General features: G+C 48.8%; 1 protein-coding gene across 1 annotated transcript in view; it reads right to left on the bottom strand.

The window, feature by feature from the left end:
- The window catches only part of LOC149863406 (cytochrome P450 4B1-like), a 29,097-nt gene extending 4,930 nt beyond the window's left edge, over window positions 1-24,167 (bottom strand). Inside the window, exons 1-8 of the mRNA XM_090049172.1 lie at window positions 23,947-24,167; window positions 21,710-21,851; window positions 16,710-16,754; window positions 15,529-15,656; window positions 5,837-5,961; window positions 4,122-4,273; window positions 2,769-2,875; window positions 1,119-1,309 (exon numbers count right to left, since the gene is read on the bottom strand). Of these exons, the coding sequence (XP_089905298.1) occupies window positions 1,119-1,309; window positions 2,769-2,875; window positions 4,122-4,273; window positions 5,837-5,961; window positions 15,529-15,656; window positions 16,710-16,754; window positions 21,710-21,851; window positions 23,947-24,126 (1,070 nt within the window). The 5' untranslated portion in view covers window positions 24,127-24,167. The remainder of the gene's footprint in view (window positions 1-1,118; window positions 1,310-2,768; window positions 2,876-4,121; window positions 4,274-5,836; window positions 5,962-15,528; window positions 15,657-16,709; window positions 16,755-21,709; window positions 21,852-23,946) is intronic.

Raw genomic sequence — 24,167 nt, 5'->3', positions numbered from 1 at the left:
TGGCAGCCACTAATGTACTGCTCCAGTTTCCTAAGGAGATTCATCCTTGGGCTAAGCTGTGACCTGCAATATTGGATACTCAAAAGGTGAAATGTGTGCCCCACAGCTAGAGCAGATAAGAGACAGGGAAGTCTCAGTATATCAGCCAAGGCAGGGGTTGAGGGAAAGCACTTCTTATGCAATGCACAGATTTTACTGGAGAAAGGGACCACATCCCCAGAGCATAATCCCCTCCTTTGGAATGAGCTAAAAGAGGGGAAAGGTGTTTAGAATAGAAATGCTTAGAGCAGCTTTGCTTTATTGCATCATCATTGAATTTAAGGAGAAAATAGACCATTAAATGCTCTTGCATCAACCATCTCTGAACCATGGGCCATAAAGTTCATCTCATTACCTCTATATTGCACCTAACAGCTTCTATTAAGACAGGTCTTCCAAAGTGGCAACTGGGGTGTATTTGGAGCAGTCAAATGCGATTGGTTTGTGTGGGATCAAATGTTCATGAAATCGTGGTCACTGTGTCCTCTCCAAATCAGCATGTATCTCTTTGCCAGAGTCACCACCTGCAAATTTTATCCGCAGTGATTTTATATTTACTTCTGTAGCATCGATGGGCTCATTAAACATCCTTAGACTGATCCCTGCAGAAGCCCTCCAGGGATAACTTTGATAACTCCCTGCTGGCATCTAATTACTATTAGAAGCAAGAAGGCAATAGCAACAGTTTCTGGCAAAGTGGGGCCCCGCTCAGCATTTGCAATAATGCTGAAAAGATCTATTCTTAATCATGGATAGTCTTTGCTTGTGGAGTGCTGTAGTGTCCAATGCTAATGTCTGTACACTGGCTAAACCCCCAGTTGGAACAAACTCACATAGCACCAAGAGCATTCAAATCAAAGGTGGTTCACAATATCTCCTCCAGCATCAAAGGCTCATAAGGGAACAGTTCTGGCTTGTGTGTTAGTCTTAATGTGGAATAAGAAAAATCTGAAAGTGCAGTCACAGCCCATAGTCTGGCTGCAACATCTCTTATGGGAAATTGCATATTACTACTTTTGGGGGAAATTATCTTGACAAGGTTGGGAGAAGCTAGAGGAAAAAAGTGCTCAAGATCTCACCACTGAACTGTGTCCCGGTCTCCCAGGATCTCCTGGATCTCTTCCCTGCATCTCTGTTGGTGCTCAGGGTGCATGGCCATGCAGTAGAGGAGCCAGGAGATCCCGCTGGCTGTGGTGTCATGACCTTCAAACATGAATGTGTCCACCTCAGCACGCAGGTCCTCATCAGATAATCCATTTCCATTTTCATCCTATAAGCAAACAAGGGCTCAGATGAGGGTTTAGAGTCTCTCCCAGAAAGGTGCCGTGAGGCTTCCTGCTGCTCAGAGCTCATGCAGCAAACATTTTACAGAGGAAGGCCTGGGGGTTAATTACTGTGGGACAGATCTTCCCTCCTGAGGACAACCCTTCTCCATGGGGAAATCCTGTGCAGCATCCAGACACTAGTGCATGCTAGTTGTCCTAAGCAAACAAGGAATCCATCAGAGGTCTGTTTGAGGAGACTGCAGTACGGTTTCCTTCTTCTCAGAGTATAAGCATCAAACATTTTAAAGAGGAAGTCTTGGAGGTTTAACTACTCTGGGACAGAACTCGTCTCCAACATGAGCAGGACCATAAGGAGTCCCCCCTCTTCCTATGCACAACAGAGGGACCGCACAAGAGGGGCCGCTAGCTGCCCTCATCACCTTGAAAACAAGAGGCTTCCAGTGGGTTGCACAGCAGCAGGTCATGCATCTCTCATCCCCTTTCACCAGCCCATGGACAGGCCATGCCAAGCCAAGGGAATGACATTGGACCCCTTAAGAGGGTATAGTAGCAGGTGAATTAGTGCTCTGTGGGGTTTCGGTGGTAATGTCTCTTTCCTTCGAAACATTGCCCAACCTGCCTGGCCCTACAGGGATCTGCTCTATGGCTTTTCATCCTCAGGTAGTGGAAACCAAGATCAGTTTTTGTTCTCCCACAATGGGGGGATATGGAGGGGAGAGAGAGGGTGTAGATGTGTATCCACTCATAAGCACAGGGGTGGGGTGTGGGACAATCTCTTCCTGTGAAAATTTCTATTTTTTTCACCCTGATTTGGAATGAAAATCATGGGAAGGGATTTCCGTTCTCAGACTCGCTCTCTTAATTATATCAGTTTTCCTTCACTCCCCAAATAAAAATTTCCAGCTGCACATACTGTAAGGAAAAGACACGGGACTCTGTCTGGCCAGAGGGGCTACACGAATGAGGATCTAGTAGTCGTGTGGCTTTAGCCATAGAGGTGTGGCTCGGCGCATTGCAAACTTCAGCAGGCCCAGGATTATATACCTGACTCCACTTCTGTGCAATATACTCTAGGTCAACGGTTCCCAACTTCGGGTCATGAACCAAATGAGGGTCACAGGGGCAATGCCGACAATGCCGCACACAAAGGACAAGCCATACCGCGAGCTGGGAGCTCTCCCATCCCTGTCCCTGGGCTGCCACCACACTATGCTCCCAACAGCGGGTCACACAAAAAAAGGTTGCGAACCACTGCTCCAGGTCAAGAAAATGCATCTGTGGACAGATGATGAATCGGGCCAGTTCATCTTAACCTTATCTCTGCAGGAAACACAACATTAGGAAGCTACTCTCCACAATGCCCAGCTCTCTTAGTGTGATACCGCTTGGAAATGTTTGTATTTCTCGGCTCCAATAGATCGGATGAATTTTTGCAATGCTCACCTTAGCACAGAGAAGAATATCCAGGAAGTCCAGATGCCTCTTCTTCAGGATCTCCTCCAGCACTCGCTCATCCTTGAGGGCCTCCTTCCTTTCTCTGATCACTTTATCTACAAAAGGCAAAGGTGAAGTTGCAGAGACATGTTTGCCTTTTGATTTCCTGGAACCCGTTGGATACCCCAATGGGCCAGAACTGGATTTCTTTCTAATTCATGGGGACCCCGAAGTGATAGGAGTCTCTCCAAATGTTTTCCACAGTATTTAAGTAACCGGGCAGCAGCAGGGCCGCTTCATCTCATTCTCATTCTGATTTACCCTCTTTTCTTTAGCAAGTTGTCAGTGAGTCAGTCCTGACTGCGGTGACCACCTGAACTATCTGCACGCATTCATAATAGTGCAAAGTAACTCTGTGCCTGCTGGATGTTTGCAGCCTCTGTTCAGCCAAACTCTGTTGCGTGTTGCTTTGTCATGGCTGCTTTTTAATCAGCACATTGGCAGAGAGGAGGTAGTGAGCAACGTAGGACGTACCATGATGCTAACACTTTTGACAAATAAATGTTTTTTTGATTCAGATGTGTTCCTGGGTGTCTGAGACCTGTCTAAATGCCCATAAATAACCAATAATCCTCCGCCAGGAAAGACAGTGCATGTTGAAGGAGTAGGATAGAGGGTAGGGCTAAGATTCAAAAAGAATCCTTGAAAACAAGGAGCTTCCAGTGGGTTGCACAGCACAAAACCAATTCCACTTTGGCCCATTTAAAACCAATAATCCCTTTCCTGGAGGAAAACAAATAATAAAGAGATGGTCAGATACTTCACTCAAACTATGAGTTAATCTTATTAATTTTCATAGCATCTGTATCATTTGGCTTGAGTGACTGGCCAAAATTCAGGGTCGTGTAGGAAGAGAAATTGGTAATGGAATTGGGTCTCTTTTAATGCTAATGTATTTAAAAGAATGTAGAAACCTTTAACTATTTAATTTTCTTTTTTTCCCCTCTCTCCTCCTTTTGGTTTTCAGGATTTTGATGTTAATGTCCAGAGTTTGTATAAATATGTCAATAAAGCACTCTCATGGAGCACTTTGTCAATCTAGGCTCTGAGTCGAGTTGATCTATTTTTTTTTTCAACGTGCATCACTTAAGGAAATAATCTTGACACCCAAATCGTGCTGCCAGTCACCTCCATTAAACCCCAGGTGGGGTAAAATACAAGATAGGAGCATCACCAGCACAGATACGGTGCATTATTGCGCTATCACAGTGCCTCAGATGGCCTTGTTGGAGTTCATGCAGGATGCAGAGTGGTCTTGCACACATGTGGAACCAGATCGGGGCTGAGGATACTGGGAAGTACCTGTATGGAGGTGGGCTAATTTGCAGGCCTTATTGAAACGACGCCCCTGAGAACTGAGCCAGTAAATGAGATGGTTGTGATGCAGAGGATTCTGGATTCTCTGATACACCATGTGGCTGAGATTGAGGATCGTTTGGATGTACGTATTGTCACTGCAAGCAGAGTCAAAAAGATGATGGGTAAAGATTAGTCAGGGCATATAACTGCAGTGAGAGACATGGTCATTTTACCAGAAGACAAGCATGGAAAGAAACATACCTAGCCCTGTGGCGATTCAAATGAGTTACCAACTCATAAAAAATGAGGGTGGGAAGGGACCTCCTGGGGTCACATCTAGTTCAATCTCTTATTCAAAGCAGGATCATCCCCAACTGGTCATCATCCTGGACAAGGCTTTGTCTACTCGGGTCTTAAAAACTTCCAAAAATGGAGACTCTACAACCTCTCTGGGTAACCTGTTCAGTGCTTTACTACCCTCCTAGTGAGAAGGTTTTCCCTAATAGCCAACCTCAACTTCCCTTGCTGCACCATGAGCCCATTGCTCCTTGCTCTGTCGTCTGCCCCTGCTGAGACCAGCCCAGCTCCAGCCTCTTTGCAGCCCCCGGCAGGGAGTTGGAGGCTGCTATTCAACCCCCTCGGTCTTCTCTCCTCCAGACTCAATCAGCCCAGGTCCCTCAGCCTCTCCTCACCAGTCCTGTCCCCCAGCCCCACAACCACCTTCATTGTCCTCCGCTGGACTCTCTCCAATTTGTCCACATCTTTTCTGTAGCGGGGAGCCAAAAACTGGACCCAGGACTCTAGATGTGGCCTCCCCAGTGCTGAACAGAGGGGAAGGATCACTGCCCTGGATCTGCTGGCACCGCTCCTCCCAATGCAGCCCAGGATGCCGGTCGCCTCCTTGACACCATGGGCACACGGCTGGCTCCTGCTCGGGTGCTTGTCCCCTGTCACCCCCAGGTCCTTTTCTGCAGAGCTGCTGTTTAGCCAGTCAGCCCCCAGCCTGCCCCGTGCATGCAATTGCTCCCTCAAGTGCAAAGTCTTGCATTTAGGTCTTTATTGACACTCATGAGATTTCTTTTTGCTTAATTCTGCTATTTGTCTAGGTCTCTCTGAATCTTAGCCCTACCCTCTCTCCTACCCTTATGCAGAATACCAGCCAGGGAGACGCTCCAAAGAAAGTACTTCAGTCTCCCCTGTGAAATGTTTTGAATCCCACTGCTACGCCATGGCTTGCACCCAATGCCAAGTGTTTGAGAAGCACTTGTCAGCCCTGTAAGTACCGCGTGAATATGGTCCTTAATCATGTTGAATGTCCTGGTGGGACATTCAAGATGATTTTTTTTCTCCATGGCAATTAGCAGCAACAATGTCACTTTGTTTACCAACCCCTTAAAAAAACACTTATCTATCATAGGAATTAGTGACACTGCTTTAGTCCGTTCTGCAAATAATGTGGCTTTGGCTCTTTTAAATCCCGAGGCAGGCTGCCAGCGGTGGCAAAATGGGCCTACAATCAACAGCATGATCTGGATGCTCCCCTACTTTCTACTTGCAGACCTGGAGAAGTAGTAGGTGCCCAGTGTCTCTTGCAGTTTGTCTCAGGGTCCATTAACATCTCCCAGTAATGCTCTCCCCCATTTCCAATCATACTACACTGAAATACAGCTCATCCAGGGCCAGCAAAATGTTGCTTTAGGACAGGAAGTGCAACGGACCTGTCGGTCTGGCAGTTGCTCTGGTAACTGAAGGCGCATTTCATGATGTTGTCTAGAGTCATCAAGGTGATGTGCTGGAAGATCTCCACTGACTTGTCCTGCGTGGTCAGCTGCCCCCACTTATCCTAGCGGAGCAGACAGTGAAATGACAATGCAGCGATTTTCATGGGAGTAAAGAACTCCTTTAAATTGGAGTTCATTCCCTCTTATTATATACAACTTCTCATTCCCACATTTCCCACTGACCTCTATTGCGGGGGCTTAGTCTGTCTGTTTGGCTTCTCTCTGGAAATTAGAGCACAGCCCAGAGATAAAGTCTGCCCTAGGTAGAGGGCTAGACCAGGCATACATCATTTAGTAGCTCCAGGCCAAAGTAACATCAGGATTAACCATTTTCTTCTGTGTTTAAGTATAGCATGTGGACCGATAAAGCCACACCCAGGGTTGAAGTCCATGTGCAATCATGATGTGAGTGATAAATAACAACAGTTTGCTTTCACAAGCAGGACAGTAAGAACCTCCATTTCTCATGCTGGTCTTTACAGCACTGAGCTTGTAGGACAGCCAAGGTGCAGGGGAGCACAGCCAAGGGGTAGGGTAGGACACCCTTCTGTCGTGCCACCAATGCAAGAGAAGCCAAATGCTTGGCTTTTGTAGCACGCTTTGCCTAGACCCATAAGGGGGTGTAAGAAGTCTCTCTGGGTGCATCTACACATGCCTCTTTTACGTGGGCTTAGCCTAATCACCATTTTTAAGGCACATTAAGGACATGCATCTACATGTATGCACCCTTAATGTGCCTTAAAAATGGTGATTTAAGGCTATGGGAGCCTAAATTTGCATTATCAAATTTGGGCGCCAATAGCTAAGTTGCATGAGCACACATATAGACACACTAAAGTGCACTTACATGGCGTGTCAATGGATACACATTGCGATAATGCGCATTAGCACGTCTGCATGTGCGCTAATGCAACTTAGGTATTCACACCTAAATTTAATGCGCCTTAATGCACATTAGCATGTCCATGTGTATAGGCGCATCTAAATTGCCTTAATGCACCTTAAATAAAGGCACAATAAGTTTAGGTGCAGGTAAATACATGTGTAGACAATGCCCCCTTTCTCTCTCTCTTCTTGTCTGTGTTCCAGACACCAGTTGCAATGAGACTGGCCATTACAGGCTGTGACTTCTGCACCCATCTGCATGAATAGCATGCATCCTCTACCAGGCCATCACTACCTTCATTATACTTCAAGTGAAGCCAAATGAGATGTCAAAAATACAGCCAGACTGTATTTGCAGAAATGTTGGTGGCGTTTGCAAATTGCTTGTGTTTTGTCATGTCCTTGGTATTATATAACACCACACTAGCAGAAAATTCATAGAGAATTTGGAAATATACTTTGTACCACCCTATCCTGTTGTGCTGGTTGATCTGCAGCTCCAGAGTCTTGCTCTGATCTTAACTCAAGGTCACATTAAGGACAAATTCCAGCAATTCTCTGGCAGGAAGCCTGTTGACTTCAACAGGCATGTTTGGTTTCATAAAGAATGGAATGAGTAAACTTTAGGAGCTGGCCTGTAGCCTCATGAAGGTTTGCAGCTAAGGAAACATGAGGAATATAAGATGGTGATGGATTCAGCGGGTGCATACAGGAAGCTAAGCTGCACCCTTGCCAAAGAGGGAGAAGCTTCCTCATGGGAACACAACTCCAGAGCCCCCAGACAGTCTCTGTAGCTGCTCTGTTGTCCTTCTGTCTCCCTTTCAGTCTGTCCCTCTCATTTTGTGCACAGGCACTTCTCCATGGACTCCCAAAAGTTTCCTGTCTCTCACATGATTTCACATGTCTAAGCGATAGATTTTCATTCTTTGAGACACCAGGCCTCTTGCTGGGTAGATGTGCAGACACACACAACAGTTATAGCAATTTAAGAGGTGCTGGGAGCGATTTCCCTTGCATTCAACTTATCCACTGAAACTATGTCATAAACCACCTCTATCCCATGGCATCTGAACCTAAAATGCAATTATCTGTCTAAAGTAAACAGGTCTTCTCTTCCAGGTTGGCTGATCTCATACCCTGTGCTTTAAACTAGCTTCACTGGGGGATGGGACCACAGGGGGACATGAGGACGCATCCCAGCCAAGGCAGGTGACGAGCACAAGAAGTACCCAGGTAAGTGACAGGGGTCCTGATAGTCCTGGGATCAGGCAGGGGGGTACATGCACCCATAGGAGGCCTTAAATGCCTCCACACTAATGCTTATAGTATGGGGAACAAGCAGGAGGAACTCACCCTCCTGCTAGCTAACACAAACCTGGACATAGTGGGGCTTACTGAAACCTGGTGGGATTCAACCCATGATTGGGCGGTAAACATCAAGGGCTACAGACTGTCCAGGTGGGATACAATGGGGAGGAAAGGTGGGGGTGTAGCTCTCTGCATCAAAGAGCAACACACATCCTTGGGCTATGGGCTGAGGAGGGAGAGGAGGATCCACGAGGTGAACCAAAGCCTGCGGCGCTGGTGTTATCGGGAAGGCTTTGGCTTCCATGACCACAGCCCGCTCTTTGGAGAGAGAAGCAGTGAGCTGCTGGGAAGAGATGGCCTCCACCTCTCTCCCCTGGGGAGGAGGCTCTTCTCAGCCAGGCTGGCTGACCTGCTCCACCGGGCTTTAAAATAAGCCCGCTGGGGGATGGGGGGACTACTGCCCCCGCTGGCCCGCTGAACGGCCCTCGCAAAGCCAGCGGGCCAAGGCACTTAAGGGGCACTTAAGGGAGCCCACCCCTGCCACAGCCCAGGCACAATCTGTGGGCAAGGCAAGAGCCCCCAAGGGCACACTTGCCTGCCTGTACACTAATGCCAGGAGCCTGGGCAACAAGCAGGACGAGCTCGTCCTCCTGCTCAGTGCAAAGAAATATGTTGTCATTGGGATAATGGAGACCTGGTGGGACTCCACCCATGACTGGACCACGGGTATAGAGGGCTATACCCTGTACAGCAGGGATCGTGTTGACAAAAGGGGCGGGGGTGTAGCTCTCTATGTGAAGGAAAGCTACATGTCCCTGCAAGCTGATGTTGGCGACCGGCATGGACAGCTAGAGACCCTCTGGGTAAAAATTCGTGGGGAATACAGCACAGGGGACACAACGGTGGGAGTCTACTACAGACCTCCCACTCAAAGTCCCGAGCTTGACCAGGAGTTCACCCGGGAACTGACTGAGGCCACTTGCTCCAGCACCTTGGTTGTCATGGGTGACTTCAATTACCCGGACATCTCATGGGAAGATCATTCAGCTAAATCTGAGCGGGCGCAAAGCTTTCTCTCGTGCGTGGATGACCTCTACCTGACTCAAGAAGTCTATGGGTCAACAAGAGGCAAAGCACTGCTTGACCTGGTACTGGCTACGGGGGACGACCTAATCGGCAACCTAGTGATCGATGGGTAGCTGGGTGACAGCGACCACGAGCTGATCTCCTTCACCATCCGCTGTAAAGCTGGCAAGTCAGTCAGCAACACAGAAGTCCTTGACTTCTGAAAAGCCGACTTTGACAAGCTCAAGAGGCTTGTCGGTCAGGCCCTCAGGGACCATGACCCCAGGGAGATGGGAGTTCAAGAAGAGTGGTTGCTTCTCAAGGAAGCAATCCTCAATGCACAAGCTAAATCTATCCCAACACGGAGGAAAGGCAGCAAGAAGGCACAGCAGCCCCCCTGGCTCTCCAGGGACCTAGCAGACCTACTGTGGCTAAAAAGGAAAGCCTACAAAGGATGGAGGATGGGATTCACCTCCAAGGAGGATTACTCCGCGCTGGTCCGGTCCTGCAGGGAGCAAACCAGGAAAGCCAAGGCTGCGACTGAACTCCAACCAGCTTCAGGCATCAAGGACAACAAAAAGTCCTTTTTCAGATATGTGGGGAGCCAGAGGAAAAGCAAGGGCAATGTTGGACCCCTGCTAAACCAGATGGGGCAACTGACAACTGACGCCCAGGAAAAAGCCAACCTATTAAACAGGTACTTTGCGTCAGTCTTTCATCAGTCACACGGGATGCCCATGCCTGCTATGGGACAGGTAAATCTGGGTGAGGGGGATCCCCTACCCTCCATCAATGCTGACCTCGTGAAGGAACACCTTGAGAAGCTGGATACCTTCAAGTCAGCCGGCCCTGACAACCTGCACCCCAGGGTACTCAAGGAGCTGGCAAGCATCATAGCCCAGCCCCTGGCACAGGTCTTCGAGAGCTCCTGGCGCTCTGGTGTAGTGCCCGAAGACTGGAAGAAGGCCAATGTGGTGCCGATCTTCAAGAAAGGGAGGAGAGTGGATCCGGCTAACTACAGGCCCATTAGCCTGACTTCTATCCTGGGGAAGATCTTAGAAAAGTTTATTAAGGAGGCCATCCTTGATGGACTGGCCCAGGCTAACATCCTAAGGGACAGCCAGCACGGGTTTGTTGCGGGTAGGTCTTGTTTGACCAATCTCATTTCCTTCTATGACCAGGTGACCTATCACCTGGACGAGGGAGAAGAGATTGATGTCATATATCTTGACTTCAAAAAAGCTTTTGATCTGGTATCCCATGATCACCTCTTGGCCAAACTGCCCAGTTGTGGCCTTGGCTCCACCATGATCCGCTGGCTGGGAAATTGGCTTCGTGGTCGGACCCAGAGGGTTGTGATTGATGGCAGTCACTCATCATGGTGCCCTGTGACCAGTGGGGTCCCTCGAGGCTCTGTCCTGGGACCCATACTGTTCAACATCTTCATTAACGATGTGGACACTGGAGTCAGGAGTGGACTGGCCAAGTTCGCTGATGACACCAAACTTTGGGGCAAAGCATCCACACCAGAAGATAGGCGGGTGATCCAGGCTGACCTGGACAAGCTCAGCAAATGGGCGGACGAGAACCTCATGGTGTTTAACACCGATAAATGCAAGGTTCTCCACCTTGGGAGGAAAAACCTGCAGCATCCTTATAGGCTCGGCAGTGCTACGTTGGATAGCACTACAGAAGAAAGAGACTTGGGGGTCATCATTGACCACAAGATGAACATGAGCCTGCAATGCGATGCTGCGGCTAGTAAAGCGACCAAAATGCTGGCTTGCATCCATAGATGCTTCTCGAGCAAATCCCGGGACGTCATTCTCCCCTTGTACTCGGCCTTGGTGAGGCCGCAGCTGGAGTACTGCGTCCAGTTTTGGGCTCCACAATTCAAAAAGGATGTGGAGAAGCTTGAGAGAGTCCAGAGGAGAGCCACGCGCATGATCAGAGGTCAGGAAAACAGATCTTACGATGACAGGCTGAGAGCCATGGGACTCTTTAGCCTGGAAAAGCGCAGGCTCAGGGGTGATCTGATGGCCACCTATAAGTTTATCAGGGGTGACCACCAGGACCTGGGGGAACGTCTGTTCACCGGAGCGCCCCAAGGGATGATGAGGTCGAACGGTCACAAACTCCTGCAAGACCGTTTCAGGCTGGACATAAGGAAGAATTTCTTTACTGTCCGAGCCCCCAAGGTCTGGAACAGTCTGCCAGCGGAGGTGGTTCAAGCACCTACATTGAACACCTTCAAGAGCAAATTGGATGCTTATCTTGCTGGGATCTTATGACCCCAGCTGACTTCCTGCCCTTTGGCAGGGGGCTGGACTTGATGATCTCCCGAGGTCCCTTCCAGCCCTAATGTCTATGAAATCTATGAAATCATTGACCACAAGATGAACATGAGCCTGCAATACGATGCTGCGGCTAGTAAAGCGACCAAAATGCTGGCATGCATCCATAGATGCTTCTCGAGCAAATCCCGGGACGTCATTCTCCCCTTGTACTCGACCTTGGTGAGGCCACAGCTGGAGTACTGCGTCCAGTTTTGGGCTCCACAATTCAAAAAGGATGTGGAGAAGCTTGAGAGAGTCCAGAGGAGAGCCACGCGCATGATCAGAGGTCAGGAAAACAGATCTTATGATGACAGGCTGAGAGCCACGGGACTCTTTAGCCTGGAAAAGCGCAGGCTCAGGGGTGATCTGATGGCCACCTATAAGTTTATCAGGGGTGAACACCAGGATCTGGGGGAACGTCTGTTCACCAGAGCGCCCCAAGGGATGACAAGGTCGAACGGTCACAAACTCCTGCAAGACCGTTTCAGGCTGGACATAAGGAAGAATTTCTTTCTGTCCGAGCCCCCAAGGTCTGGAACAGCCTGCCAGCGGAGGTGGTTCAAGCATCTACATTGAACACCTTCAAGAGCAAATTGGATGCTTATCTTGCTGGGATCCTATGACCCCAGCTGACTTCCTGCCCTTTGGGCAGGGGGCTGGGCTCGATGATCTCCCGAGGTCCCTTCCAGCCCTAATGTCTATGAAATCTATGAAATCCTCTGCAAACAGCATGGGGTCAGAGGAGGGGCAGACCAAGGTGCTCTGAGTTAGAATAACAGGGGGTTGCAGGGAAAGGGACTTAACGGTAGGTGTCTACTATCGACCACCCAACCAGGGGGAAGAGCGGGACCGGGAATTCTCGGGTCAGCTTGCAGAGGCAGTTAAGTCAAAGGACACGGTCATCATGGGTGACCTAAATTACCTGGACATCTGCTGGGAGGAGCAGTCAGCCAAGTCTAATCACTCACGTAGGTTCCTAGCTGAGGTACAGGACCTCCACCTAATCCAGGAGGTGCAGAGTCTCACCAGGGGAAATGCTGGGATCCTATGACCCCAGCTGACTTCCTGCCCTTTGGGCAGGGGGCTGGACTCGATGATCTCTCGAGGTCCCTTCCAGCCCTGATGTCTATGAAATCTATGAAATCTTTCCTGGACCTGGACCTGGACCTGGCCACAGGTGACAACCTGGTGAGGGGACTGCGGGTTCTTGACCACCTGGGTGATAGCGATCATCACCTACTGGGATTCAAGCAACAGCCCTTGACTTAAGGAGAGTGGATTTCAATGAATTAAGGAGATTAGTTGGGGAGGCACTGAGGTCCCAGAGGGTATGGGAATTGAGAGTTCAAGACGTGTGGTCGTTCCTTAAGGCGACGATCCTCCAAGCCCAAAGGGTGACAGTCCCAAAGTGAATCAAAGGGGGCAAGAGTGCTCAAAACCCCCCATGGCTTACCAAAGGCATTCAGGAATGTCTGAAAGCTAAAAGGGAGGCATACACCTGGTGGAAGGGAGGAGCCATCACCAAGGAAGAGGCAGAAAGCAAACTTCTCAATGTCTGCAAAGGCAGATGAAGGCAGCAGTGGAAGAATAACCCAACGTGAGTCAAAGGAGGCAAGAGTGCTCAAAAGCCCCCTTGGCTCGCCAAAAGCATTCAGAAACACCTGAAAGCCAAAAAGAGGCGTGTATCCAGTGGAAGGGGGGGCTATCACCAAAGAGTATTATACCTCCATCGCTTGAGACTGTAGTGGGGCTGTTAGGAAGGCCAAGGCGGAGACAGAACTAGGCCTAGTGATGAGGATCAAAACTAACAAGAAGTCCTTTTTTAAATACATAGAGAGTAAAAAGAAGGCACTGGGTAACGTGAGGCCTCTGCAGGACACACTTGGCAATCTGGTGGTTGCACCAGATGATAAAGCTGACCTCTTTAACAAATTCTTTGCCTCCATTTTTCTAAGCAAGGGCCGGAACATCCCCCCCCCGAGATTCCAGGAGAAGCACAGCCAGGCCTAGAGTCAGAGAAGACCTAGTTAGGGAACTTCTGGTGGGGCTGGATGTGTTTAAATCAGCTGGTTCAGATGATCTCCACTGCCAAGTGCTGAGGGAATTGGCTGCAGTCATTGCGGGGCCCCTGGCACGGCTGTACGAGCACTCGTGGTGCTCTGGTGTGGTGCCAGAGGACTGGAAGAGGGCCAACGTGGTTCTCTCTTCAAAAAAGGGAGGAAGGAGGACCCGGGGAACTATAGGCCAGTTAGTCTTACCTCGGTCCTGGGCAAGCTTTTTGAAAGAGTTATCCTGGCACATGTCCACGACAGGCCATGGGGGAGATTATGCTCAGGGGCAACCAACACAGGTTCATTCGAGGCAGGTCCTGTCAGACCAACCTGGTGGCCTTCTACGACCAGGTCACCAAATCCTTAGACGCAGGTGTAGCAGTGGACATCATCTTCCTGGACTTTCAGGAGGCCTTCAACGCTGTCTCTCACCCCATTCTCATTAAGAAACTGGGGGCTGTGGTGTTGACACCCACACAGTCAGATGTGTCACCAACCGGCGGGAGGGCCGCACCCAGAGAGCAGTGGTGGATGGGTCATGTTCGACCTGGAGGGAGGTGGGCAGTGGGGTCCCCCACGGCTCGGTCCTCGGGCCCACACTGTTCAACATCCTCATCAGTGACTTGGACAAGGGGGTAAAAAGCACCCTGTTCAAATTGCTGATGACACTAAGATGTGGGGGGATGTGGGCACACTAGAAGGGAGGAATAGGCTGCAATTGGACCTAGACAGGTCATGGGGTGGTCGGATGAGAACAGGATGGGATTCAACACCAACAAGTGCAAGGTGCTGCACCTGGGGAGGAAGAGCCAGCACCATCCCTACAGGCTGGGGAACTTCCTTCTTGTCAGCACAAAGGCAGAAAAGGATCTTGGAGTCATCACTGATGCCAAGATGAACATGGGCCGGCAGTGTGGGGACGCGGTCAGGAAGGCCAACCGCACCTTGTCGTGCATCCACAGATGCATCTCGAGCAGGTCCAGGGAGGTGATCCTCCCCCTCTATGCAGCACTGGTCAAGCCGCAGCGGGAGTACTGTGTCCAGTTCTGGGTGCCACACTTCAAGAGGGATGTGGACAACATGGAGAGGGTCTGAGGAGGCCACTCGCATGGTCAGGGGCAGCAGGGCAGGCCCTACGAGGAGAGGCGACAGGACCTGAACCTGTTCAGCCTCCACAAGAGAAGGCCAAGGGGGGATCTAGTGGCCATCTATAAACTTACTGGGGGGTCCTGAGGGGAACGGGAGAGTCCCTGTTCCCTTGAGCACTACCAGGAGTAACTAGGTATAATGGCCACAAGTTGATCGAGAGTAGGTTCAAGCTAGATATCAGGAGGCGCTACTTCATGGTCAGGGCAGCTAGGATCTGGGACCAACTTCCAAGAGAACTGGTGCAGGCTCCTACCCTGGGGGTGTTTAAGAGGAGGTTAGATGAACACCTTGCTGGGGTCGTTTGACCCCAGTACTCTTTCCTGCCGTGGCAGGGGGTCGGACTCGATGATCTGCTCGGGTCCCTTCCAACCCTACTAACTATGAAACTATCCCTGAATGAAATGGGATGAACTGCTGTGCTTTAGGTCCCTCTTACTCTGTTTTGGGCATCTACTTCATCCCAGTCGCCGAGGACCAGCTTCCTACATAGTAAATCTCTGTCTTTGCACATCAGCATAGCTGCTTTGTCCATCCAGATCCCGAGACCCCTTGGATTCAAATGTGTGTGTCACAAGAGGCCGAGAGATAGCTGGAAGGCCTGTGTTTAGGGACAGCAGCCTGCTAAATGATCTTGGAGAGAAGACAGAGGTAGCAATGCTTCTCTTCTGCTCACCTTCCTGCACTATTACAACTCTGGGACCTGACCAGCAGGCCTGGAAAGAACAATTCAAATTATTTTAAATCATTCTAAACTATTCAGCAAATATTACGCTATTAAATGAGAAGAGAGCAGGCAGATGCTTGAAGTCATGACAGAACCAAGAGCAATTCCTACCAGCATCTCTCGGACAGAGTCTGCCATTAGGGTCACATAAGGTTTCAAGACATCATAGTGAAACCCAGGTGTCAGCAGCCTCCGATGCTGGAACCATCTGGACCCATCTAAAATCAGCAATCCTTGTCCTGGGGAGAATCACAATGCACAAGATTTGGTTAGGTCACCAGCTGGTGAGAGAGGAGTTTTCCTTAGATGCATTATATCTAAGGAATATATATGGGGGTTGGACCTGCTGATCTCACGAGGTCCCTTCCGACGCCTACGAAATCTATGAAATATCACTCAAAGTTCTTCATTTCTTAGAAAACCATATTTTTCCTGTGAGAAATTGCAAATGGAAAAAAATATCTTTGAAATATCACTAAGCTATTCTGTATTTTCCTTGGGTACGTTTTAGGCACACATTTTGAAAGGAAACAAAATGTTCACTCATTTAGACTTAAACCTCTATTTTATTTTAGCTGAAATAAAATAAAACACAATAGGCAGACAAGGTTTTTTGGGTAGATGCGATATCTCTTATTAGACCAACTAAAGTGTTGGAAAAATTGTTTTTTGTAAGCTTTCAGGCACAAACACCCCTGCAAAGAACAATTTTTCCAACTTTTTAGTTAGTCTATTAGAAGATATCGCATTTACCCAAAGGACTTGTCTGCCTATGTCCTTAGACCATCACAGCTACAACCAACCACTCTAAAACACAATGGCATTTGAAGCAACAAAATAAAACAAAAATAAGAATTCCCCATATTTCAGCATCTGACATTTCACCAGGAAAAAAAAATCAGTGTCCAAAATCCTGCATTTTAAAATAAGATAATCCCTCTCCTTGCCCTCCTTTCATCCCCAAATAGCTGGGCATTGGGTCTGGGTAAAGATATTCATTCAAGGGCTAAGACTGAACTCAGATTGGATCTCGGTTAAATCATGTTTTGTGAAATTGTATCATGTAAAATAATTCTCTACATTAATGCATTTAAGTTCCTTGAGTCAACCTGAACTCTGAGCTCTCCGCTTTCCTGTACATCATTGACATCCTTCCAGTTGCGTGTGTATTTGTGCGACTAAGCTATTGAATGGTGTTGTGTGTATGACACAAGAAGGAAAGGCTTGTTTCTTTAAGGATTTTCACAACCCGTTACACAAGGCCAATGAGAATTAAACATGGTCATACATACCAATCCATGGAAGTAGAAAGTTGTAAGTCTCAAGAGACTTGGGATCTGTGGAATTCAATACACACAAAAAATATTATGGAAAAATTATACAGAAAGTGAATGCAGCACTAATCAGGGTAATTCAACCTGTTAAATTCTGGCGTTGTGTTAGTACGGCAATAACTGAAAGCACATCTGGATTTTACTCAAGTTATTGTTAGTAGCAGTATTTATTTCTGGAGTGACAAAATCTCCCTGCAGGAAAAATGGTTATGTTCATATTAAGGGCTTCATATATAAATTTACAGGTGATTAGGACAAGAGTTGAATGTACTGCAGACAGTAATAAATTGGAAATAGGTCCTTGAGATTGTTGTAAGCGACTTGCTGCCCGGTTAGACTCTTTTATAACAATGATCCACCCATTTCTTAAAAGCTTTTTATTGGGGTTGTCAATTAATTGCCATTAATGCATGTGATTAATGCAAGAATCAACTAACACGTTAAATTTTTTAATGTGTTAATTCCACACGTGGCTTTGGAGACTGTTCTCAGGCTGCTCTGCCCCACTGCCATCACCACCGCCTCCGGGCCACCCAGCCGGGCAGCAGTGCCAGCGCAGAGGAGCCGTAGGGCAGCCTGTGGGCCCTGGGTGGCTGCACCAGGAAGCGGGGGAAAGGGGAATATACCCACACACCCATGCATCCACAACCCCAATCCGGGGCCCAGCAGCCAGGCTGGCAGTGTCACAGGGTTAAGGAAGATGGCTCTGGGCGGCGGTAGGCTTGCCTGGCATCCTTGGACCTGGGGTGGGTCAGGACTTCCTGGGACCAAGTAAGCAGGGAAGTTCAGGCCCATGCCGGGGCCAGGGTGGGGTAAACCTACCACCGCTTGGGCCATGCTCAGGCAGGGGGCATGCCCCAGGCCTGGGGCAGCTCTGCAGAGACCCTGCGCATATTGGGCATCCTGCCAGGGTGTGCAGGGGTCCCCCCTCCCTGGGCTCCAGACCCCTCTGCGGGCTAGCCCTCTCCTCAGGCTCCAAACCCCACACACACACTCACAGCCCCCCACACCTTCACATATCCACGCCCCCCGACACCACCCCCCCGTACCTACCCAGCAGGTACATACAAAGTACCTGCAAAATTTTCCATAACTTTTTTTCTGCACATCATTTTGAGTTTTTAGCAATGCAATTAAAATCACAATTAATTGCAGCTCCTTTTTTCATCATGCAGCTAATTGTGATCCATTTTTTTAATCGTTTGACAGCCCCACCTTTTAGAAACACTCATTTTTATAAGCGATTTCAGAATCATTTAAATCTGAGCCAGAATCCAAGACATTACAGAGAAGATCCCTAAACTCCTCCAGCCCAATGACTGCTATCCCATGCTTCTCATCCATGTGGGCACCAATGACATGGCTTGGAGTGCTTCCAGCCGGGTCATGAGGCACTACAGGGATTTGGGGTAAAGGGTCTGGGGGCACAGGTGTTGTTCTCGTCGATCCTCCCAGTCTCGGGCTATGGGCTGAGGAGGGAGAGGAGGATCCACGTAGTCAACCAAAGACTGCGGCGCGGGTGTCATCGGAAAGGATTTGGCTTCCATGACCACAGCCCGCTCTTCGGAGAGAGAGGCAGCGAGCTGCTGGGAAGGGATGGCCTCCACCTCTCTCCCCTGGGGAGATGGACGGCTGACCTGCTCCACCGGGCTTTAAACTAAGCCCACCAGAGGATGGCGGGGCTACCACCACCACGGCCTGTTGAGCAACCCTTGCAAAGCCAGTGGGCCAAGGCATTTAAGGGAGCCCACCCCTACCTCAGCCCTGGTACAATCTGTGGGCAAGGCAAGGGCCCCTAAGGGGACACTTGCGTGCCTATATACAAATGCCAGGAGCTTGGGGAATAAACAAGAGGAACTTGTTCTCCTCCTAAATGCAAATAACTTTGATGTCGTTGGGATGACAGAGACCTGGTGGGATTCCGCCCATGACTAGACCACAGGTATAGGTGGCTATACCCTGTACAGGAGGGATTGAGTGGACAAAAAGGGCGGAGGCGTAGCTCTCTATGTCAAGGAGAGCTATGCGTCCCTGCAAGCCGACATTGGCACCCATGGTGGACGACTTGGGTTAAAATCCGTGGGGAACACAGCGCAGGGGATACTATGGTGGGGGTCTATAACAGACCCCCTACCCAGGGTCAAGATCTTGACCAGGAGTTTGTCAGGAAATTGGCTGAGGCCGTGCGGTCCCAGTGTATGGTTGTCATGGGAGACTTTAACAACCCAGATATCTCGTGGGAGGAGTGCTTGGCCAAATTCCAGCGGTCACAAAGCTTTCTCTCATGACCTCTATCTGACGCAGGAAGTCTACAGGCCAACAAGAGGTAAAGTGCTGCTCAACCTCATACTGGCAACCAGGAATGACCTAATCAGTGCCCTATCAATCAAAGGGAAGCTGGGTGACAGTGACCACAAGCTGATCACCTTCACTATTTGCTGTAAGTAGATCCAGCAAACTACAGGGCCATCAGCCTGTCCTCTGTCCTGGGCAAGGTCTTGGAAAAGATTATCAAAGAGGTTATCCTTAACAGACTGCCTGATGGCAATATCCAGTGGGATACCCAGCATGGGTTTGTTGCGGGTAGGTCTTGCTTAACCAATCTTATTTCCTTATACAACCAGGTGACCTATCACCTGGACAAGGGAAATGAGATTGATGTTGTATATCTTGACTTTAAAAAAGCGTTCGATCTGTTATCTCACAATCACCTCTTGACAAAACTGGCTAACTGCAGCCACAACCTCACCACTATCTGCTGGCTGGGAACTGGCTCCTCAGTAGGACCCAGACGGTGGTAGTCGATGGGAGCCAATCGTCTTGGTGCGCTGTGACCAGTGGGGTCCCTCAAGGCTCTGTCCTAGGGCCTACACTGTTTAACATCTTCATCAGTGGTGTGGATATTGGTGTCAGAAGCGAACTGGCCAAGTTCGCCGACGACACCAAACTCTGGGCTATAGCATCTACACCTGAGGACAGGAGGGTGATCCAGGTGGATCTGGACAGACTCGTGGAATGGGCGGATGAGAACCTGCTGGTGTTCAACACCGAAAAATGCAGGGTCTCCACCTTGGGAGGAAAAATCTGCAGCATCTTTATAGGATCGGTAGTGCTATGGTGGTTAGCTCTACAGATGAAAGGGACTTGGGGGTCATGGTTGACCACAAGATGAACATGAGCCTTCAGTGTTATGCTGCGGCCAGTAAAGCAACCAAAACACTGACTTGCATCCATAAATGCTTCTCAAGTAGATCCTGGGACGTCATTCTCCCCTTGTACTTGACCTTGGTGAGGCCGCAGCTGGAGTACTGCGTCCAGTTTTGGGCTCCGCAACTCAAAAAGGATGTGGAGAAGCTTGAGAGAGTCCAGAGGAGAGCCACGCGCATGATCAGAGGTCAGGAAAACAGACCTTATGACCACAGGCTGAGAGCCATGGGGCTCTTTAGCCTGGAAAAGCGCAGGCTCAAGGGTGATCTGACGGCCACCTACAAGTTTATTGGGGTGACCACAAGTATCTGGGGGAGCGTTTGTTCACCAGAGCGCCCCAAGGGATGACAAGGTTGAATGGTCACAAACTCTGCCGAGGCCATTTCAAGCTGGACATAAGGAAGAATCTCTTTCCTGTCCGAGCCCCCAAGGTCTGGAACAGCCTGCCAGCAGAGGTGGCTCAAGTACCCACTTTGAACACCTTCAAGAGAAGTTTGGATGTTTATCTTGCTGGGATCCTATGATCCCTACTGACTTCCTGCCTCTGGGGTGCGGGGCTGGACTCGATGATCCTCCGGGGTCCCTTCCAGCCTGAATGTCTATGAATCTATGAAATCATCAAAGCAATGTTAACAATTTTTTATATAGAGACTATGCTCTTTTCATGCATTCATCCATCACCATACTGCAGCCTAACAACAGCAGGCACTGACCAAATAACTTTACAGTTTTTATCTAAATATAAAAGCTTTCTTTGGGACTGGCTTTTCTTGCTTCTGCCCACTCGATCTAGCTCTCCTTCTTTGTTATCTGATTCACTCATGACTTGAAGCCAGATAGGGGAGAAAGAAACAATTGCTGAACAATTACTTCCCTAATGAGTAAACTTGGTAGTGGCTAACACACACACACACTGTGTAGGCAGAGCCAGACCTAGACTCCTGGTAGCCCCAGTGGAAACTTTTAGCACCGGGGTGATTTTTTTGTTGCAAAAGTCTTTATCACATCTGTGGTATCAATGTCTTTAAATAGTTCACTCTCAATGGATAACACAGCCAGTCCCGTATGTGCACAATAATAAAACTTTTTTTTGCAATTATAATTTTTTTTTTCTATTTTCGGGGCCCTGTTCCTGTCCAGGCCCCAGGCGGCCACCTGGTTCGCCCATGCCTGTGTCTGGGTCTATGTGTAGGCTGGCTGTGAAAGCAGGGTGTCCCCTCCCACTCAAACTAGGTTAATTTGGGTATAGGTATGCAAGATAAAGTGAAGACATCCTGCTGAGAGCTTCAAGTTGACGTTTTGGGAGAGTGGAATAATCTACAGTGAAATGGATGTTAAGGGTCACATTTTCAGACTGGCCTTAACAGAGCTCTGTTCTTCCTTTGCCAAAACTGCAAACATAGAAGTCCGTTATATTAGGAGCCACATCCAAAGCCCACAAAAATAATAAGTGCAACTATGTGGACTATATGCCGCTTGTTAAATATGCACACAGAAAGTGATCATTCCTAATTGAACAAGGACTTTTTGCTTTTTTAACACAAACATAAATCTGATTCTGCAGAAGCAAGAGAAGGATGGGGATCTATTTGAATAAAATCTTTTAAGTTCACCTCAAAAGAAAAATCTGTTGATCTTTTTGGGGGTGGAGGCAGGGGAACCACTTTGTAGTCATACAACTCATACCTCTTTATGGATTTGTGTTGGGGAAAGATCACATTATGCTCACTCAGAAAATGCAGGGTCCTTACCTCCTCTGCTAAAGACAGACTTTGCATATTCGGGGTGGTTGATCTGCAAGAAGCCCAAGAAAGGCCCAAACCAGAGTTGGTGACAGTTCGGGTATTTTTGTCCCCAGGATTCTGTGGTGTCCAGTTCTTCCTCTTGCTGAATCTGCATCATTAATTAAAGGGAGGCAGAGTTAAAAACAGATGTTTAGTGGCATGTTTGCATTCTCACAATAGTTTTGCTGAAGTAGTTTGATCATCGAGCAAGAGTCTGGTTGTACCATATAATCCAAGCCAAGCAGTAAAGTGCTGGTAAAGCAATCCTGGGCTCAGACAGTCTGCTGAATCCCGCTGTACCTTCACCTACTGATCTGAGGACCCTACTTTCTGGCTCCCATAACATTTCCTGATCTATCCCCAACAAACACATGGCTGTGTGTGCCCCGGGATCTGCGGCTCCTGGTTAGTCCTCCTATGTATCAAACCCAGAACCCATTTCACAGAAGCATTAAGAAGCACATCCTCAGCTCACAGAAATTGACTCCCAAAATGAGTGGTAGTACAGCAGCTCACGCGAAATGACGGTCGTCTCTTTGGAGCTAAGATGCTGAGTTTATAGCACAAACCTTTCCATGAGACAGGTGAAGGGGAATGGATTATTTGACTCATTAAGTTTCTTGCATTGTTGAGGATAATGAGTAGTGGGAACTGAATCTTAGCCCCCAAGGTGTCTCCTGGTGGTGAAGTGGATGATCTATCCAGACTCATGTTGTACAGCTACCCGCCACTGGACACATTCACCTAGGCTGGGGAAATTTGCCAGGAGCTACTGAAGGGACTCAGCTCAGTAGAAGTGATCAGGACGCTGACAGAGAGAAAATAGGTGTGCCGATAATCAGTGCTGATTACACAGTGGGGGCGGATGGCAGGACAAGGAGCAATGGGCTCAACTTGCAGCAAGGGAAGTTGAGGTTAGACAGTAAGAAAAACAAGTTCACTAGGAGGGTAGTAAAAGACTAGAACAGGTTATCCAGAGAGGTGGTGGACTCTCCATCCTTGGAGGTTTTTAATACCTAGGTAGACAAAGCTCTGACTGGGAGAGTCCAGCTCCACCAAGAGCAACCCAGCTCCATCCTCTTTGCAGCCCCCGGGCTGGGAGGTGAAGGCTGCTCTTTGATCCCCCTCGGTCTTCCCTTCTGCAGACTCAATCAGCCCACGTCCCTCAGCCTCTCCTCACCAGTCACATGCTCCAGCCTCCAAACTGTTTTCATTGCCCTCCGCTGGACTCTCTCCAATTTTGTCTCCATCCTTTCTGTAGACGTGGGCCAAAACTGGACATCTCTGAAGTGACTAAGTAGACCTAGGAACCTAAATGTGATCCTCTTCTGCCCCGCTAGAATGCCTGGAAATCCATTTGTGCGTCTACTTCTGTGAACACCGTCATTTTGGCTTTAGCAATAAGTCACAAAAAGCGGCAAGGAGGATGAGGGCCGACTTACCTACCTCTTGTATAGGATTGTGCAAAACAGCACCATTTCATTTCAACTTCCGTTTCGAAGTTTCAACAGGGCAGTGTTTCATTTTGGGTTTCACTTCATTTCAAAGCCGCTGTCCCGTTTCATTTCGTCGAAACTGGGATGATGTAGTTGAGGATGGCTCCGCTCAGAGCAGGGTGTTGGACTAGATGGGACCTTCTGAGGTCCCTTCAACCCTCTTTTTCTATGATTCTACAATATCTTGGTGTTTTTACTACACCAAATATGCCCTTTCCCATATAATAAAGACACTTAGGTCCTCTCTGAGAAAATTCATTTGAATTGTCTAGGACAAGCTGCTCTCAATGTGTGATAAAAAGAGCTGGGAGACCTTCAAGGCAGCTCTTTGTGTTCTGCGTCATGGGCTGGTATATCAACGGTGAGCAAAAATGTCTTTGTGGGCCACAGACCAGACACCCAGCATCTGACACGGCCTTTTCCTGCGGGTTCATAGGAGAAAGAAAAGCTCCATTTTCACTGTGGAGAACAAGTCTCAACCCATCACAAAAAGCTGATTCATACTGGCTGCGGCCCACATGCATTAAGCTGATGGGTCTCTCGTTACAGAGAAAACAAGAAGCAAATCAATACACGTCCTCTGTTACACCAGCTCTATGCCTCTCTCCACCACCGCTGCCTTCTGGCTGCTGCTCTGACCCTCGGTCTGCGAGCTGAGCAAAGTCTGAGCCCCTAAGCACACGCATGCACTCCGCGGTGTACACTCACCAGTTTGATGTGACCGTAAAGCCAATGTGTGGGTGCGCCGGGGAAGCTGCCTAAGGCCTTTTGCATTTCCTGCTTCCTCCAATACATTTGAATCATTTTCAACAGCAAGCAGGTTAGGCACAGTGTTGCAACCAGGGGGAACATCTGGAAGACATCTCTGGACAGCCAAGGAGAGCTCATCCTATGGTTTCAGTGTTGCTGCGCCTGATGGCTGACCCAGA

Source organism: Crocodylus siamensis, chromosome 5 (genome assembly GCF_052110815.1).
Source record: "Crocodylus siamensis isolate JL-2025a chromosome 5, ASM5211081v1, whole genome shotgun sequence".
NCBI classification, from domain to species: Eukaryota; Metazoa; Chordata; order Crocodylia; family Crocodylidae; genus Crocodylus; species Crocodylus siamensis.
The sequence above is the reverse complement of the archived record's forward strand: the minus strand, read 5'-3'. Positions and strand labels throughout refer to the sequence as shown.